General features: G+C 38.8%; 1 protein-coding gene across 5 annotated transcripts in view; it reads left to right on the top strand.

Moving 5' to 3' along the window:
• col25a1 (collagen type XXV alpha 1 chain) overlaps window positions 1–15,772 on the top strand; it is a 128,317-nt gene extending 112,545 nt beyond the window's left edge. The window contains exons 16-37 of one of the 5 annotated variants that reach the window (XM_029526311.1): window positions 732–776; window positions 2,274–2,336; window positions 3,630–3,698; window positions 4,343–4,387; window positions 4,904–4,948; window positions 5,237–5,314; window positions 5,762–5,785; window positions 7,015–7,059; window positions 7,180–7,224; window positions 7,420–7,500; window positions 7,632–7,694; window positions 7,839–7,889; window positions 8,216–8,242; window positions 8,844–8,924; window positions 9,255–9,290; window positions 9,844–9,897; window positions 9,992–10,045; window positions 10,313–10,339; window positions 10,818–10,871; window positions 12,218–12,304; window positions 14,361–14,399; window positions 15,369–15,772. In XM_029526311.1, the coding sequence (XP_029382171.1) occupies window positions 732–776; window positions 2,274–2,336; window positions 3,630–3,698; window positions 4,343–4,387; window positions 4,904–4,948; window positions 5,237–5,314; window positions 5,762–5,785; window positions 7,015–7,059; window positions 7,180–7,224; window positions 7,420–7,500; window positions 7,632–7,694; window positions 7,839–7,889; window positions 8,216–8,242; window positions 8,844–8,924; window positions 9,255–9,290; window positions 9,844–9,897; window positions 9,992–10,045; window positions 10,313–10,339; window positions 10,818–10,871; window positions 12,218–12,304; window positions 14,361–14,399; window positions 15,369–15,395 (1,140 nt within the window). In that variant the 3' untranslated portion in view covers window positions 15,396–15,772. Of the gene's footprint in view, window positions 1–731; window positions 777–2,273; window positions 2,337–3,629; window positions 3,699–4,342; window positions 4,388–4,903; window positions 4,949–5,236; window positions 5,315–5,761; window positions 5,786–7,014; window positions 7,060–7,179; window positions 7,225–7,419; window positions 7,501–7,631; window positions 7,695–7,838; window positions 7,890–8,215; window positions 8,243–8,843; window positions 8,925–9,254; window positions 9,291–9,843; window positions 9,898–9,991; window positions 10,046–10,312; window positions 10,340–10,817; window positions 11,578–12,217; window positions 12,305–14,360; window positions 14,400–14,661; window positions 15,325–15,368 lie in introns of those variants that run through there. The other 4 variants (XM_029526312.1, XM_029526314.1, XM_029526313.1 and 1 more) reach the window with 4 other exon arrangements.
• Window positions 15,773–18,244: the final 2,472 nt, after the last annotated feature.

Here is an 18,244-nt window from a genome sequence, read left to right as displayed (position 1 = left end):
TATTTACAGCCCTCTGTCTGATCCCCAAAGTGCTGTTGCAGTAGATCGTTCTCATGCGGTGCAAATCATTTCTTTTCATATGCCATAAATACAATGGTCTTAATAGAGCGTTAAACTATCTAGAGTCAGAAATTTTGTTTTGAAAGTCTCACAGAGGCTTCAAAAGGAACTTGACCTGTGATTTTTCTACAGTTGGATTAAGTGACTGTACGTTACTCAAACATGATGTTTAATGGAAGTCTGGAGAACCGACCTTGGTAACGAGGGAAAAGGCCAACTCTCAGCTTCTCGCACTGCCAAACGCTAATGACCTTGAAGCCACTGCAGCTCTCTCAAGAAGCTTTTGCAACTTTAATCCAAAATATCTGACAGTTTTTTCCCTCCAGAAACTAGAACTTTTCACACCTGCCCAAACCAATAAAATCATAAAACTAAAACTCTATTGCACTTTGTGGAGGGTTGAGTGTTATAACAAGCACTAATCCTGCTGTGAAGCCATGGCTGCATGAGTTGGTATGAAAATGCATGTGCAGTACCTTCTGCTAGTGCTTACTGCAAGAAAATGACAGTCAACATACACTCATGGATAGCAGGCCACTTTTCACAATTACAGCAACAGCTAGCCAGAGTGTAAAGCTCACAGAACTAAGAGAAGCCCAAAGAGCCTATAGATGAGGCTTGACTCAGCTTAGCTTGGCTTGGCTGTAACATGTCACACTCTTCCTATGTAGGGAGAGCCAGGACTTCCAGGGCTGCCTGGACTCCCAGGGATAAAGGTAAATGCTTTGCTGTTTTTACCCCGAGTCACCCCCCCCCCCCACCTCCCCCTGTCATCCCTGTCCATCAGCTTCAGCCTGTCTGCAGCAGAGTTCAGACCGAAACGCAGCCGACCTGTTGTCATGTGTCGCTTGTGACACATCAAGGTCTCATCTTTTTTGCTTTTCCTGCTGTTTGGATTTGCACCAAGAAAGCGAGGCTGCATCTCCAAGTGGAAGCGCCTCAGTAATAGCGCTGCAGTGAAAAGTAAGGAGCTTAGGCAAATTGACAAGGCCAAACACTCAGTGTTTTGGATCTAAACATGCCACAAGTCAGCGAGAAAACTGTCTCATTAAGTTTTGTGAATCCAGTAGAGCTCTATGAATTAATGATCAGACCACTGCCACCCTGGAAAACAGTTCAGCCTGCTTCCTGAAAGTGGCATCAAGAGGCGCACTGCCAGATGTCAAAAATACTGCGACTTAAGAAGGGAACATTTTTTATTAATTAATGTTCTCATTATTCTTATAGTTCAGGAGTTTGTTTATTTTGTTACTGTGTCATAAAAGAGCAACAGGGAACGGTGAAACAGTGTATTTCAGGATCATTGGCTTGAAATATAACATGTGAATGCAAAGAATGCTGAAAAAACCACGCTGACATGATGCTTGTTGCTGGTTTTGATGTTGGTTTTTTTTTCTTTTTGTATGCTTGTAATGTGCTGGCCTTGTAAAAAATCCCTTTCATTTTATATTTTATATACTCCTGTTTTTACTTAAGCGGCCTGAATGCTTGATGGACACTAACAATATTTCGCTAACGCAGCACTCATGGGTTCTGAGCTTGGCTTGCACTTTGTTCTGCTCCACATTCTTCACTGTTTATTCAATCAAAAATGTCAAAGATTGCAAAGCAAGTCATATCCAAATTACTGATCCCAAAGGCTTTCAGAGCATCTACAGCTACTTTAGGTGGGAACTCTGGTCACAGATGGTGTAGTCATTTATTCCAGTTATTTTGCAATCAAGTGAAATGTAAATCAAATCAAATGGAGCATCACACCTCATGGTTGAAGCTCACTTCTCAAATTCAAAAATGTGAAAGCTATTTCAAAGGTGGCAGCCAACCTGGTTTTTGCTCACACTTATTGGCCTCAGAACATGTGCTTGTCATTAAAGAGCGTCATTAATGTTTGTGAAACCAGGCTATAAATGAATAAGCCACTGATCATTTGTGTCCATGTGTGGTTTGCGCATGTGCTTTTTTTGTGTGTGTGTGTGTGTGTGTGTGTGTGTGTGTGTGTGTGGGGTTGTCAGCACACACAAGTGTGTGAGTGGTCGATGCATGGCTGTTGTTTCAAATACGTTGCTCATACATCTTCTGTATGTGTCCCATGCTCAATGGCAGTTAGTGGAAGTATCCCAACACCAAAATAATCGGTGGAAAAAATTAATATTTACTAATTGGTTTGTTTTTGTTTTTTTTGTTTTTTTTGTTTTTTTGGGGGTTTTTTTTAGGGCGAGCCTGGATTCATTGGTCCCCAGGGAGAGCCAGGACTTCCTGGACTCCCAGGAACTAAGGTAGGTTTTCCATAGTGACTACACCATTCAAATTTCTAACAGGATAAGAAGCATTTTCGGCTCAGCATGACAGTGCATTTAGAATCTAACAATGAGATGCTGCGACTTTGATTCGTCCAATCAGTGTGATCATCCTTGAAGTCAGAGTTTATTGTCTCATTATCCATTCTTATCACTTTACCAAGGTGATTAAACTTCTGTTTTTTTTTTTTTAAATGTCACTTAGAAGTGGTCAGAATGAACTAATCCTTTGCTGCTCCCTTTGAGTTGTGACATTATCCCACTGTGGAGCCAGCAGTGATTATCCAGTCACACAAAAATTGTTGTTTGTATCTTTCTTTCACATCAGTTGTGTGTTGATTATAGATTTTTTTTTTTTTTTTTGTGCTTTTGTATTATTGAAGAATGTAAACATTTTATTGTCTAGCCACTGTCTTTGCATCAATACTGAAGTTGTTTGCAAAGAAAAATACAAAGCCTTATTGACTGAACTCTGCTGATTAATGACTGCTCCTCACTTGATTTGGCCACTCAGTGATAAAATCACATCACCATATCACCATCTGTTGGGTCTCCATAGTCACTTCAAATGAAGACAAAAGGCAAATTATACAAAAAAGGATAAAAATTTTTCCTCAATGATTCAACGAATAGGACAGTTTGATGATTCCTTTAAAATACACTATAGATAGTGCGATGTCAGCATTGATATGCCCACGTCACTGAGTAAATGTGTTGAGCAAGTAGGATGATCTCATTGTAGGATCCTTAGCTGTGCCAATACTGTTTAACCAGTGATGGGAATAACAGCTGTACATTTTAGTAACAGGTAATCTAATTGCTGTTTCCATCTTTGCAACATTGTTACCAGCAATTACAGAAGGCACGCGACTTGATTTTGTGAAACTGTTTTCACCATCGGCTCAGCCAAGAGGAGCAGCACAGTTAATTATAAATGATGATGATTGGCTCAGGTAGAGTAAAATTTCATAGTCCAATCAGAAGTAGAGGTGGGTGGGCCTTCAAACACCCTGCTTACTAGTTCCTTTTATAATGCTGTAACTCATTTACTCACTTTTTAAGAGAAGTAACTAACTATATCTAATAACTTTTTAAAAGTTACGTACCCAGCACTGTGTATAATGTGAAGAGAAGGAATCATGTCAGATAAGCAGGACATACATCAGAGCTCTTTTGGTGAAACTTCGCCTCTAGCAGCAGCTCCTGTTAAGTCCAGGTTGCAGATGGTTACACACTCTGGCTTCGCTCCAGTTTTCCCATTTGTCTTTTCAGGGTGAGAGAGGCGACCACGGTCCACCAGGAAAGGGTGAACGAGGAGAAATTGGACCCATTGGACCAAAGGTCAGGGAGATGTGCACATGCGTGCCCTGCCATATGTATGTAACGGGCAATCACTCTGTGATGAACAGGTTTTTGCTGCCCTCTAGAGCCTCTGTGCTTAAAGCACACAAGAGAAAGTTCTCAGATTTGGAGGGAAAAGCAAAAAGCTATTTGGTTCATCCAAAATGAGTGATCTTATCAGAAAGAGCTGGTTGAACAATTATAGCCTGTAATAAGGCCGAGACTATCCCTAGAGTCCATGTAAAAGTAAACCATATATAAATGAGTTTTCCATTGTTTTTGTCTGGCACTGACCCAACAGGTAGCTTAAGCTCCAGCCTAAACTTGGATGACCTGGAGTTCTGTTTCACAACCTATTAGAGACCCAAAAAGTGAAAGCCCTACTTTATCAATGCCAGAGTTCAAATAAACACTTCCTGTGCTGCTTGGCAGTAATGGTATATTAAAAGCTGGCTATTTTAGAGAAGCTGATTGTGTTACTCTCTTGGGAAAAATAAGAAGGGGTGATGATATTTTCTTAGCAAAATTGGAATTGCTTTTTTTTTTTTTTTTTTTTTTTTTAATGAAAACCTATAGTTTTATGTTTATGCTTAAGCAAGTTGTTTTTTTTTTTTAAGTTGATTGTGTTTACCTATTCATGGCAGGGTTCGCAAGGAGAGGCTGGTACACCTGGTCCTAAGGGGTCAAAGGTGAGCATGGGAGATATGTTTTCTTTGAATCTAGTGGACGAGCATTCTCTGTAAGGGATCCAAGGTGCACAGCTTCATTTCCACTGTTAGATGATCATTGTTTTTAATCATTACTTACGTTGTCAGTACATTTAATTGTAGACTTAGCCTACAGCAATAATGTCAAGATCCTTGTTAAACATATATGGTTAATATATTAATATTTATAAGAGTAATAATGAATGCTAAGTACAATTTGTGAACGGATGCAAATCATTTTAGCTAAAATTAGGATTCAGTGCATACAGAGTCATGGTAGCATCAGTGTTGCTGGAGTTAAAAGGACCAGGTATTATCAATGCAAAAATCTGTCTTGTTCAGAATAAATTTTATGTTTGCAGATGAAATAGGAAGATCATACTATTTTCCCTATTAGTTTATTTAGGATGATGAGTTTTCCCACATGGGAGAATGTAGGAAGAGTTGCAATGACAGTTTTTGGAGGTTTGAAGATTTGTGTTTGTCTACTCACATTAGGGAGAGACTGGAGATAAAGGAGACTTAGGATCTGCTGGCCCCAGGGTAAGCATCTATATTAAATAAAATAAATGCCTCTATTCAGCTCCTCCTTTAATGGTGATATGACATTGCATGCTGATTAACAATCAACATTCAGAACTTTTATTTCCCATGATTTGTTGCTTTGATGGCAGAAAGCCAGTTGCTACTCAAATAAGCATGCTCAGATTACCACCAGAGGGTAGCATCCAACCCAATCCAATCAATATTCGTTATATAAATCAAGCATGAACTTGTGGTAGAGAGGTGCTAAGTGTTTAAAATGTGGTTTCTGACCTTCACCATATGCAGGGCCCCCCTGGGCAGAAAGGAGACCAAGGAGCGACTGAAATCATCGACTACAACGGAAACATTCAGGAGGCTCTACAGGTCAGACAAATCATGATTTAACGCAGCTAATTTTTCATTTTTGGTCCAGTGAACCTGGACTTTTGCTTACTTTCCCTTCTATGTTAGTCACAGCATGCAAAGGGCTCCCACAAAATGTATGTGTTTGCAGAACGAACTGCAATATTAAATGATTAATTTATTAGGTGTAGTCTGTGTTGATATTCTGTTCTGTTATGTAATAATGACAAAGGTCTTTCACAATTTTATTCATGATTGTGGATATCCCAAATTCTTAACTATGCCATATAGAGCGAAATAGATGCTCATTAACTTATTTTGTAACAGATAAGGCTGCATCAATAGAATGTAAACTCATTTTGAGGCTATATTGCTGTCAAAATATGCTGACACAAAGGTTTCTTTTCTGTGTCACCTCAATGTTATCTCTCATTTCCTCCTCTTTACCACTTCTTTGGCCCACTGCAGAAGATTACCACTATTACAGTAACGGTAAATAGGCTCCAATTCTGTATTGTGTCCGCAAAGTGATTAATTTTTTACCTCGCATGGGCCCAACCCAAACCCAGCACCAGTTTGCATTGCCCTGTTGTATTTGTGCTCTCTCACCCAGCTTGACAGTGAATGAAACTGTATTCAGCGCTGTGTTAATGCTTCTTTGTGATTAGCTGTTCATGCGTCCTGGTTGTGTCCTTGAATGTCTGTTTCCCGAAATTCTCTCTGCTCACATGTGGTCAAAATCCCAGCTAGTATGCTGTAGTCACTATTGGATTGTTTTAATTTATTTTGACATTTGTATGGGAAAGTTTACCAATCTTTATTAGCTAACATCACGGCTCTGTCCACATTTCAAAGTCTGTCAAAAGTGTGAAGACATTTAATGTCACAGTATTGTACTTACAGTACTTGTGACATTTTCCTAAATCATTATATGCTCCAGCAAAGAAAAAGTGCGTGCATTGAAAAGTCAAGGCAAACATTGGGAGGTCTAATAGCTCCCCAGCAGCTCATTCATCCCTATCATAAATATAAATGAACTTAATTTACTCATTTCTTTTCATCATCCAAACTATTAAATTTTGAGGCTGAGCAAACAGAAAAGGTTCACTCATATAAACACCCTGTTTCTTTTCTTTGCCCATCATTCTTGTGTTTAAACTACGTGACTTAAATGTAGTTTTGTAAAGACTGTGCACACATTTAAAGGAATAGAAAGCATTCAGTGAGGTCTGTGTTTTTGTTCTAGAGTGATAAACTATGCACACATACATAAATATACATATGGGTGTGTTCTGTATATAATATTGATAGATGGATAGATTCTTTGCTGCTACACTGAAATGACATTTATTTGAGCAAGTAGCTGTTCTCAGAAAGTGAAGTTACATAATCACCCTCACAATCCTAACACCGAAATAAATCATTCTGTCAGTGATAATAATTATAACTCTATACAATGTAACTAACCTGTGTCCCTCAGCTGAGCATCCAGGTCATATTTCACAAGTGATTGCTAACATCTTTCACGCTGATTACAAATTACCTTGGTGCAATGGTCAATTATGCAATTCTCAACATTTTCCCCACGTCTGAATACAGTTGTATGTCATTCACAGAGTTTAACACTGAGCTGATCATGCAGATCTATGTAGGAGTATAGATGATGTCTGATAAAGTTTGTTAACGGCAATAAAGTTTCCTTTGCTTTTGATTGTGTGCAGGGCCCTCCTGGGCCTCCTGGTCCTGTAGGACCACAGGGTATAAAGGTAAACAATATTTCCTGCACTTCTCCTGATGCTTATGGATCTTTCTCTGATTTAAAAGTTTTCTTCGTTTCGCAGTGTGTTTGTAAAAAAAAAAAAAAATGTTCTGACTTTTTGCCCCAGGGCGATCGTGGTATGCCTGGTCTCCCTGGACTCGACGGAGAAAGAGTGAGTCGATCTTACGTTGTCCGGTATAGATGAGATCATTTTCAAATGGCTCCGGGTTTAAGTCACAATTACCCTGACTTCAGCTTTTTTGAACCAGCATGTTTATTAATATAACAAAAAATTAACTACACATCCACAGGGTATGTGACAGATAGTTCCTTATCCCTGTGTGCATTATTTGTTTCCTTCTCTCAGGGCTACAAAGGCTCAAAAGGAGACATGGGAATGCCTGGAGCCTCAGGGGAGAAAGGAGCAACTGGTTTACCTGGACTGCCGGTAAGACTGATGAATATTAGATTTTTCGAAACAAAGGTTTTCAGGAGGTCTGAAATGTTGACTGCCAGATAAAATGTTGATCCAATTCATGAGAGAGGCACCACATGTGTCATGGCACGTCTGTTTTTCAGGGTGTTAATGGGGTAAAGGGGGAAAAGGGAGATCTCGGTTTACCTGGTCCTCAGGGTTCCTCGGTAAGTCGCTTACCTTTCCATAAGTATGCTCAGTTTTTGTTTTAAATATTATGTTCAATGCAAACATGTGCGTTGAAATCCTTCCACAGTATAATATATATGCTGAACCATAATTTTGGAAAAAAATGTATATCTGTGTTGCAGATCATTGGCCCTCCAGGGCCTCCAGGCCCCCATGGACCACCAGGACCCATGGTAAGTTTCTAAAAACAATTAGCGGTATAATCCGAATTAATCACATCATTTAAACATAAAAACAGAAGACACTGCAATGTCATTCCAATGTTCTACAGTCAGAAAATGTTTCTGCCCTATAACAAACAATGCCAACCCAATTCTTACTGTTTTTGCTGCAAGGATGTTAACATAACTGTGCTGAACTTGTTTTATTTGTCTCATTTTCCTGCTTCAGTTGCCTGTTATGTTTTCTTAGAAAGCATCACAGGAATAAATTAGGATTCTCAGGCAGTGATTTGCAAACTCATGTTTTGTTGTCTTCTGATTTTATTTCATTTTTTCAGGGACCCCATGGTTTCCCTGGACCAAAGGTAAATATTTGCAAGAAAATATTAGTACCATTACTTTAGTTGAACCACAAAAGACGCTTTCCTCTCTTCACATTTGAGCTTTGCAGATATCTGCTTCTTTGTGTGATTTGTAAATCATTGTAGCAGGGTTGCGAAACCATCCGTGCATATTATAACTCAATGTACTTTTTATTAAATTTAAACTAAAAACCAACTCTCAACACAAGAAGCCCGTGGTCATCTTTTGTTTTCCAAAGCTTCTGGCCTTATTCCTGTTGGGCCCAAGCTCAGAAGTAAACCTCTGATCCGATCCAATTCATTTAGAGGAAACAATTGAAGCAAAAATATCTGTATGCGTCAGCATTTATCTTCCTTTCAACATATTTCAACATCTTATTCAATTCTCCTGTCTATCACTAATGGAGACATGAACACTGAACTCTTGACATTAAGAGTGTAGCTTTAGGCTTTAGCAAAGACTCGCATAGGAAGTCCTTCTTGAAGGATGTTAGAAGAGAAGAGGATGAACCAAGGGAGCCACTTTGAGGGTATTTGCATGTGAAACTGCAGGAATAGCAAGTGCCTCATGTCTGCCTGCTTCGCCTGATTCCTCCTGTTCTAGGGTGAGCCTGGATTACATGGTGTGAAGGGTATGCGAGGGGAAACGGGACACAAAGGGGATCGTGGGCCTTTGGGTCTCCCTGTAAGTACATCCATGCACCACAGGATATCTACAACCAGTAAGCCTGTATACCATCACACATCCCCAGAAACCCTCATTTCTATTTTAGCCCAGTGCGTGTGTGCGTGTGTGCGTGCGTGCGTGTGTGCGCGTGTGTGCGTTTGTTTGTGTATCTCCTCCATTTGTTGTTCTCGTGTACACTTGTCTGGGCTGACTACTTTGCAAAGCTCCCTGTAACACACAGTGTAATTTATTTGTTGTGTACCCTGCCATCAACCTGTCCTAATAACAGTGTTCATCTGGTACTAATCCCGCCTTGTTCATGTCACTCATACCTCCATAACCACACAGGGAGCCTCTGGCTTGGACGGCAAGCCCGGAATTCGGGTGAGTGTCATGTGACCAAGAGGCTTCACCACCCAACTTCTGTCTCCTTCTCTCCCTCTCACCGTCCATACAGTTCCCTCAGACTTTTTACTCCCGTCACTTCATTTTATTGTGTTTCATTGCGACTGGAAAGAGATTTATTCAGGACGTTGTTGGATTTTCCACATCTTATCGAGGTATCATTTGATGAACAAGCCACAGTGAGGATAGAGCCCATACACAAAGCTGTCACAGTAGGCATTTCAAGGCTCATGTTTGTCCCGTGCTGCATTAACTCAGCATTAACACACACTCATACATTAACTGTCAGTAGTGTTGTAAATGTTCTTTGTGGCCAATGCACGTGTACAGTTCTGTGTGCTGGCTGTAGGTCACACAATGTGGATATATTCTACATACGTGGATGCTAAACATGATTCTTGCTTTCCATCTGCTGTTTTTTTGTTTTGTTTTGTTTTTTTTTTTTTTTTTTTTGAAAATGAACTTTTTCTTTTTGAAAGGTTCAACTATATTAAATGATGCAAACTCACAATGATAACACCACTCTCTGCAGGGCATGGATGGGCCTTCAGGTCCAGCTGGTCCTGCTGGTCCAAAGGGTGACGTAGTAAGATACACATCCATTTTTGACCTTTTCATTCAGTATATTTTAACAATTGCATGTGATTCCTGTGATTCTAATACTGATTTGTTTCGATCAGGGTGAGAGAGGACCATCAGGCGAGCCAGGACCAAGAGGACCTTATGGACTTCCCGTAGGTTTGATGAGGAGATCATATTATGAAGCTGGGTTGGCAGCAGCCTTTTTTTTTCATGAAAACTAAACTATTGGATTTGGAAAGCAAGTTATATGACAAGGAGCTCAGTAGCTCAATAGCTGTAGAAGGCATCAGTAATGATTTTAACAACAAATCTATACATAACCACCTTCACCAACAACTCAACCATCTTTGGTAAATTTTAAATATTGTCTGTAGCAGTTCCTGCTGTGTGACGATATGCTCATGCTCTTTTATTTGCAGGGAGCTGCTGGAACACCAGGCCTGGATGTAAGTCTGCTTGATTCATATTTTTCTGAGAGGCAAGAGATTAAAAAAAAACAAATAAACAATCAGCATCAGTGAACTGTAAAAAGGTAAAAAGCCCTATCCAATTAGACATTCATTTCACTGGTCACCCATATGCATTTACATGGTTATAATTTCCACAATCCACTCGCTTTACTTTGTGCTTATTAAGTGGTGCTCCAGACATCAGGGGAAACTTTTCAATGTTTGATGAAGAAAATTAACAGACCTTTGTCTCAACTCAAGCTTTAATGCATAGATATTTGCAATTGGCTCTGGGGAAATTCCTGCTTCTTCTTGTAAATTAGATTTTTTTCCTATCTTTCAATTTCAATTGCATATCAGTAAAAAAGAATAGTATAACAGATTAATCCTTTAATTTCAACCTTCCATTGAGTTTCTCCCTTTCTATTTTTGCTCAGTAGAGCCAGAGTAATTAAGTGGAGTTGTACTTTCGCAGGGGTTGCCAGGCTTAAGGGGAGAGAAAGGCGACGTTGGGGAAAGAGGAGAAAAGGTAGATGTAGATTTGCTGAAATGATTTATGATATAAATTCCTTAACACTGTAGAGGACTGATGTCAATGGACAACGTCAGGAATTGACAAAGTGTTTCTGGAGTTTTAGTACTGAGCTAGTTGGAGACAAATGGTGACATTGAAGCTGAGAGTAATAAACAGTGATATGTTTTTTGCATCCTAAGTTGTGTTTTTGCTGATCTCTTGAACACTGTTTAACCAGGCTTCACTTTAAGTTGTGCCTTTTCAATAGATTCACTCTCAAAACAGTTGGAGCTTGGTATGATGTAAAAAAGTTGCCTGTGTTTAAAAATTCCATCACCAGTCCTCTCAAATCAGCTTTTGTTCTTCACTTTTGAATGATTTACCATCTCATTTTTCAAAATCACAATTCCAATCTCATTCTTAGGCATCCCAAAGAGATTCCAGCATTAGATCAAACAAGTCCATTGACAACAGGCTTTTAGAATTCACATTTGCTTTTCTTCTGTTGTTCCCATGCATGAACATAAACATATCACCTCCTTGAGTTCTTAAACCTGTTGATCACTCTTCCCTTGCTTGTGTATACAGTAGTTTGTATCTTCCAATGTTTAATCTTTCTGTTTGACATTTACTAACCCCTTTTGGCACATTTTGTAGACTGTATCCCATTAATTGTAACATCCAGATAAACCTACTTTGGCATGCTCCGTGAATCTTTGCATTCACAAACCATTTCTCAGCACAGAACACATCCTAATGTGGATCTCTTCCAGTTATTTTCCAATAACTTAATACTGAATGCTACTTCAGACACAATAAACAGACACTAAAATAGTGCTTTTAATTGAGTTATGAGTGTTAATGTATGTTCTTTAAAACACCAATACAACCATACACCAAACATTTACCATTTCATCTCATCTTAGCATATATTACACGTGTGAAGTTTCATACTAAAATGTTATTCTCACATCTTTCAATTTCACTAACATTTTATAACAAGTGTTTTATTTTGAAGGGATACAGTTTGAACCCGAGCAGGAGATTTAATTCTGTCTATCTGGAGGTTTTTGTCCCTGCTACTCTTTCTCATCCTTTGTGCCCTTGACCTCCCTTTTGGCAATCAGCTGTTTTCCACTCCTCCCTGCTGTATTATTCCCCCTTTTGTCCTTTTCCTGTCCTGAGGAATGTTTTTAGTATACCCACTATTGTCTGGTATCCCCTCCTATCTAACACTGACGATGTGTCTTTTTCCTTTGTGGGCTATAGCCTCCCCTTTTTAATCTCTCCCTTTCTAATAGCAGTGCTGTCCAAAATGTAAAAAAAATGATTTTAACTTGACCAACCCATTGTATCCACAGGGGGAGAAGGGAAAGAAGGGCAAAAAAGGGCCTAAGGGCGAGAAAGGAGAACAGGGTGCCCCTGGATTAGATGCACCCTGCCCATTGGTATGTCCCAACTGTGAGCTGGAAATCACCTCACAGGCGTGTAGCAGTCGTGTCCCAAACAGGGATGAGTGCCCTGTGACGAAACCGATACTATTCTTCCACCACACCACAGCAACATGGAACACAGGGTCGATTGCTTTCCTGAAACTCTGCTATTCAAACACACAAACATATCATTAGATACTGGAAAAACATGTAATTCGGCTGGATTGTGGTATCAGTAAGCTCACAGGGCAGCTCCTCCCCCGTCCATGCGCCTTGTGTCTGCCGCAGTGGACAAATGAAGGGGTTAAGAGTCGTCAGCCTCTCTCCCAGTAACACTCCTAGGTCATCTTTGCAAACAGGGTTCCCGGGGATTTAAGGGTGAAAAGGGGGAACCAGGGCAGCCAGGTCTGGACGGGCTGGATGCCCCATGCCAATTGGTACAGTATTTCTCTTTTTCCTCCACCTCTTACCCATGCATGCCTCTCACCTTCAGTCATTACTGAAAGACTGCATGACCTGAGAGCTTGATAAGTATGAATACACCTTATCTGAATCACAAGTACAACTTCATTCATAAATTCTTCAAAACAGCACACACCCACAACTACCTGACTAACTCTCTGACCGCAAGCAGCCTCTTTTAGATGATATACATAATTACAAGGCAAGTAAACCAAATGAACATATGATTATTGATAAAGGTGATACCTAAATCTATCACTCTAACTGAATCCTTTCATTCCCTTGATTTAAAACTAGAAAAAAAAAAAACATTCTGCTAAGTCCTGTTACCTTTTAACCTGATGCTAACAAAGACTCCTTTACTGATGAGCTACCCATGCTACAGGTGCACGGACCCCTCCCTTACTCTGTTAACTTCCTTTTTCCCTTCCTGTATTTGTACCAATTGGGCCAGACCATTAAGGAGAAGAGAAAAGCAAACGTTTTTCTGGCTCTAGATCTTTTCAGGCAGATTAAAATACATTTGTTGATGCTTTATTTAATGATGTTTTTCTTTTTTCTTTTGTTATTATTTCTGAATCATTGCTGTGTAATGCATGAAGGCGCTAATACTGTTGTCAAAAAAAATTAATGGCACTGAAAATCCATCTTGAAACACCATGCGTTGTAATTAAGTATAATGTGATTAAACAATGAAATGAAACAGCCATAGGCAGTAAGAAAAAATTTACATATCACAAATATTAACTCATTAAATCACATATTCATTCATTAACTAAAATCAGCTACCATAACATTATATTAAGGTAAATGCCTGCTTTTGTTATGGTGTCCCCAAATCATACAATTTTGTCTCAGTTGACTTGTTAATACATTGAGACTTAACTATGGGGCCACTAAAACAAAAACAACACTTAGTCAATATGTACTGCCATGCATAAGATATACTTTGCTTAGTGTTGCATGCACGAATTCAATTCCATTTTAGAAAAGTTACCTTATAGTCACATTCAGAGATGCAGTCAAAAACACTGCAAGAGACAAGTAAACAAGGCACCTGCATCAAAAGAGCAGGCCTACAAACCATCACAGTCATATTCACAATTTCATGTTTCCTGGGTATTTTAATGAACATCCTACTTCTAAAATCTTTGGAGAACTTCAATTCTGATGAATTTAACGTAATATTGCAAATCTCAACATGGCTACGTAAAGAGTTGGCCTCGCAGCTATCACAAGTCAGCAGCTACACATGTGATTAACAATACCAAGAACTTCAATACCCAGGAATCTAATGTCTTCAAACCTTTGTGATTGCCCAGAATGCTCATGATTACCTATCAGCCTGTTTACTGCGTTTCTGACTGAAAGAGTAACCCTAACATGAACAGGTCATGAAAAAGACGTATTTATTTCTGTTTTGAATCGACAGTTTGTCGAGGCATAAAGTTTGATACTGCAGTTTTCTCCTACTTTGTGATTTGGACTTGTGTATAAAACGCTGTCAATTCTTCAAAATTACGCTTGTTTTCTATATAATGGAAGTAGCACTTTGGAGGCTTTTACAGTCTTACAGTTATCCTTTCCCCTGCTTCTCTTTTCTGAACAGGGCCCTGATGGATTACCAATGCCTGGATGCTGGCAGAAGGTAAGACGATGAGAGACTGTCTTTGATTAATGTGTCAGCCTTCAATCACAGAACTGGAATGTGTGCGTGATACATATATTTAGTCAACTCAGACTTAGTTTTTGTTTTTCTGTGTGAGTTTCTGCATCTCTTTGTTTGCATGAGTTTTATTTTTTGTTAAGATGTAATAGTGTTTGAATGTGTAGACTCTCACTCATACTGTACCACACAAAGAAATTGCTTTCATCATCATTTCATTCTCTCTTCTGTGTTTTTCTTGCAGTGATCACTTTAACCTGAAACGCATGGAGTTTGTAAATAATGCTTCTTTTATCATATTTATAGTTTTTTTGTTTTTTGTTTTTTTTATGGAAAAATAGTCTAAAAGAAAAAGAAGTCTATGAGTACAATGATACAAAATGAGATAAACGTCCCAAGTTTCACGCCCTAAGCTGCTTCTACTCACATCGCCGTGTGGAAAAACGTGTGTGTCTGCTCTCTCACATCCACATCGTGGTGGCGTTCAGATCCTTGGCTGGTGGCAGAACTTGTCTCTTTAGTCTTTGCATGGCTCAGACTGGAGTGCCGCAGCCCGGCCAGATTCACAGGGGTGAAAGGAGACGTGAGAGGAGGAGGAGGAAGTAAAAGAAGGGGATCTGGACTGGCTCTCTAACACCAAACGCTAGGTGTTTTGTGTTGTTTCGTCTCAACAAGCTCACCACCCATTTATGCAGCACCATTTTCTAGAAGACTAAAAAAAAACAACAAAAAAAAAAAAACTGTGCCAAAACAGAACATTGCAAACCTGACCCCTGCAAAAGCATGAGTAGTGTACTGAAACTATATTTATGTGCTGTACATACATGTCACTGTTTTGTTGTGGTTGCGTCATGCCTTCTGCAGAGAAAAAAAAAAAACAACACTAACATAAAAAAAAAAACAAACCCAGCTCTGAATTAGTAATTTTTCCTTTCCTCTAATCTTCCCAAGGGAGTCACGCCATGGCTGGTAGCCTGAACATCCCCAGAAAGTAAAGTTGTTGGTTATTGTTGCTTTATTGCTGTGATGCCTGCAGAGGGTATGATATCAGCAGGTTTTCACTGTTGCACTCACGGCTCAGCATCATCACGAACAGCCACACGGGTCTCTGGACAAAAGCGGAGAACTTGGCAGGCTCACTGTACCGACAGGAAAACAAATCAAGCTCACAAGGATTTGAGATTGGACAGGCCTGCTCATGGACCCCCTCCTGAGCACGATAATGGATTCTGCAGGAAAGTCACTCAACGATCTCCAAGGAGATCAGCTGGAGCATCTGCCTCTTCTGTCAAGCAACGCTTCAGGATGACTGAGAGCGTCAACAGAATTCAATCAGATTTTTCTTCTTTGTTTTATTTCTCTCTTTTTTTCTTTTTTTTTTTGTTCTCATTCTTAAACATTGTTTGTATTTTGTGTGTAATAGCCTTTGGTGCCTCAAGCTTTTATTCATTCCTTTATCAGAAATGTACAACTTTATATCATATTTTTAATTATTGGAATGGCGTTTTCTTCGCAGAAGGGTTAAGCTGTGTCTGAGAATATTGGAAAGACACATTGCGCACTGTTTTTCACATGATTTTTTGTTTTTTCAGGATGTTGAAATAGCATTAGGTTATAGCTCCACCCGAGTATACAGTAAGATTGCATCCATCTTGACTGTGCTGCCTCTGATCTAAGTCAAAGCACATTTTCTGGCGTGAAAAATGTGCTATTCGTTCATTCTGGACTTGTATCAGATGTTGTTTGTACAGTGTTGTCGGTTCACTGCATGTACGCAAATTATCACATATGGTTTTCTTAAATATCTTTAATATTGTTTTAGACGAGCTGAACGTCCAGCTTTGTTTCGTTCAGGGTTTCAGCTCTAACAAACCAACTGTCAGATTTCATTGAACACACAGTCACTGGTGTTTTAGATCAAGGCAGAGCATGTTCAATAGAACCGCTTTAGTTGGGTCACATTTATGTATTGTCTTAAGCATATAGAAAACACGTTAATCCAGTACGAGAAAAGCTACATAGACACAGTTGAGTCAATTTCCATTAATAAACCACAAGCTAACTGGTGGCCAGTTATGTCACATTCCATAACAGATGGAGCAAAAATAAATGGAGCAGTAGATCAGAGCCAAGTTTCTTTTTTCCACAACAGTTAGTTCATCTTTTCATGTTCCTTTTATTCAGATTGTCTTTTGACATAGTGGGTGCTATGCAAGGTGATACAGTTCTTTTTTTCTTCAACATTAGAAATATGCATGAATGATTTAATGTCAGGGCGGATGTGAAAAAAAAAAAACCAACAGTTTGTTGTGATGTAGGAGCAACCACAGGTGGACTTGAGAAGATTTATTCCCATACAGTTACTGTTTGATTGTACAGTTCATCTCATCATTATAAACAATGGGTGCACATCTGTATAGATTATAATGGTGCTAACTGATAGTAAGTCAACAACTGCTTAGTTGATGTCCTCTACCAGTGGCAAGAACAACACAACAGGTTTCTTTATTTTTGTTGGGGTTTTATGTATGTAACAATTTTAATTTTATGCATATATTTGTGTATTTGTTTCAAGTATTTTAAGTGGTACATTATTTATTTTTCTATATTTTCTTAAATGAAGGCATTTGGGTTTTAAATGGCATTCCTTTCAGTTGTTTTGGCTTTTGATGTCAGTTTCTGCTGCGTCTCTGTTGATACGACATATTATGGATCATACCGAGGCATGTTTTGCAAGTGGTACAGTGTGAAGGAAGTTGGTCATTTTACAAATTACAGATTATAGGCCTTACCATGGAATACATCTGCTTTTATTTAATTTAGTGTGTCAGGAAGCTCACTTTGACAGCAAAATACTGATGGCCTGAATGTTTACAGGCCCAGCCAATAAAACTGCGGTAAATATCACAGCTTTTCTCATGCTCTCATTCTCTTCTCTCTCTGTCTCGCTTTCTCTCTCTTCTCTTTGCATTGAATGTAGTTTGATATATGTATAGTGGATTATTAATGTACTGTTAAAATGTGTGCTCATTTGACAATAAGTGCAATTTATACTTTGGTTAATGTGTGTAGCATCAAATGCAGCTGAAATATCACACAAATGTGATCTCTATAGCTCCATTTGTTCAGTCATGCTACCCTGTAGACCACTACCTGGAAAGAAAATGTTTATTTACCAGAAGACAAAGAATCAAATATAAATGTGGACCTTTCATAAAATCTCAGTTTAGGTTGGTTTATTTTCGCTTCAGAACCGTCCCTTCAGTAGTGTTCAAGGAAACTCTTCCATTACTTATTATTTACTGTTTTATTTTTTTCAATGTTTTTTGAAAAGTTTTGTGTGTTGACATCCAGCCTTTGTTACAGTATTTGTTCTCACACGGTGCTGTATCTTTAGCATGTGCAGCTAATTTTTTATTGATGTTTTTTTTTTTTTTTTTATTGAATATTTTTGTTTGATTGTTGTGTTTCCTTCTTAGGTTTTAGTTTTATTCTGCTGTTAGCAGAACTGCCAAAATATTTCAAACATTAATTTCCATATCAGTATTAGCAGAGCTGGTGAGTAGTTCCTAAATTATCTAATATCCAGCATCTGTCTGTTAGTCATTGTTATATAAATGCCCTGGGTCAAGTTTTCCTTCAGAGAAACATAGTATACATCATTCATTGTTAGCTCATCAAAACCTTTAAGAATAGACACATTGGTTAGCATTAACTAAGTCACATTCTCAGTATTCCACTGAATTTAAAGAAACATTTTCACCTATGAATATTGGTCTCGTATAGTTTTATACCCTCCAATGCACTGCAGCCATACTTCTATTGCC

Source organism: Echeneis naucrates, chromosome 18 (genome assembly GCF_900963305.1).
Source record: "Echeneis naucrates chromosome 18, fEcheNa1.1, whole genome shotgun sequence".
Lineage (NCBI taxonomy): Eukaryota > Metazoa > Chordata > Actinopteri > Carangiformes > Echeneidae > Echeneis > Echeneis naucrates.
This window is presented reverse-complemented; position numbering and strand designations above follow the sequence as displayed.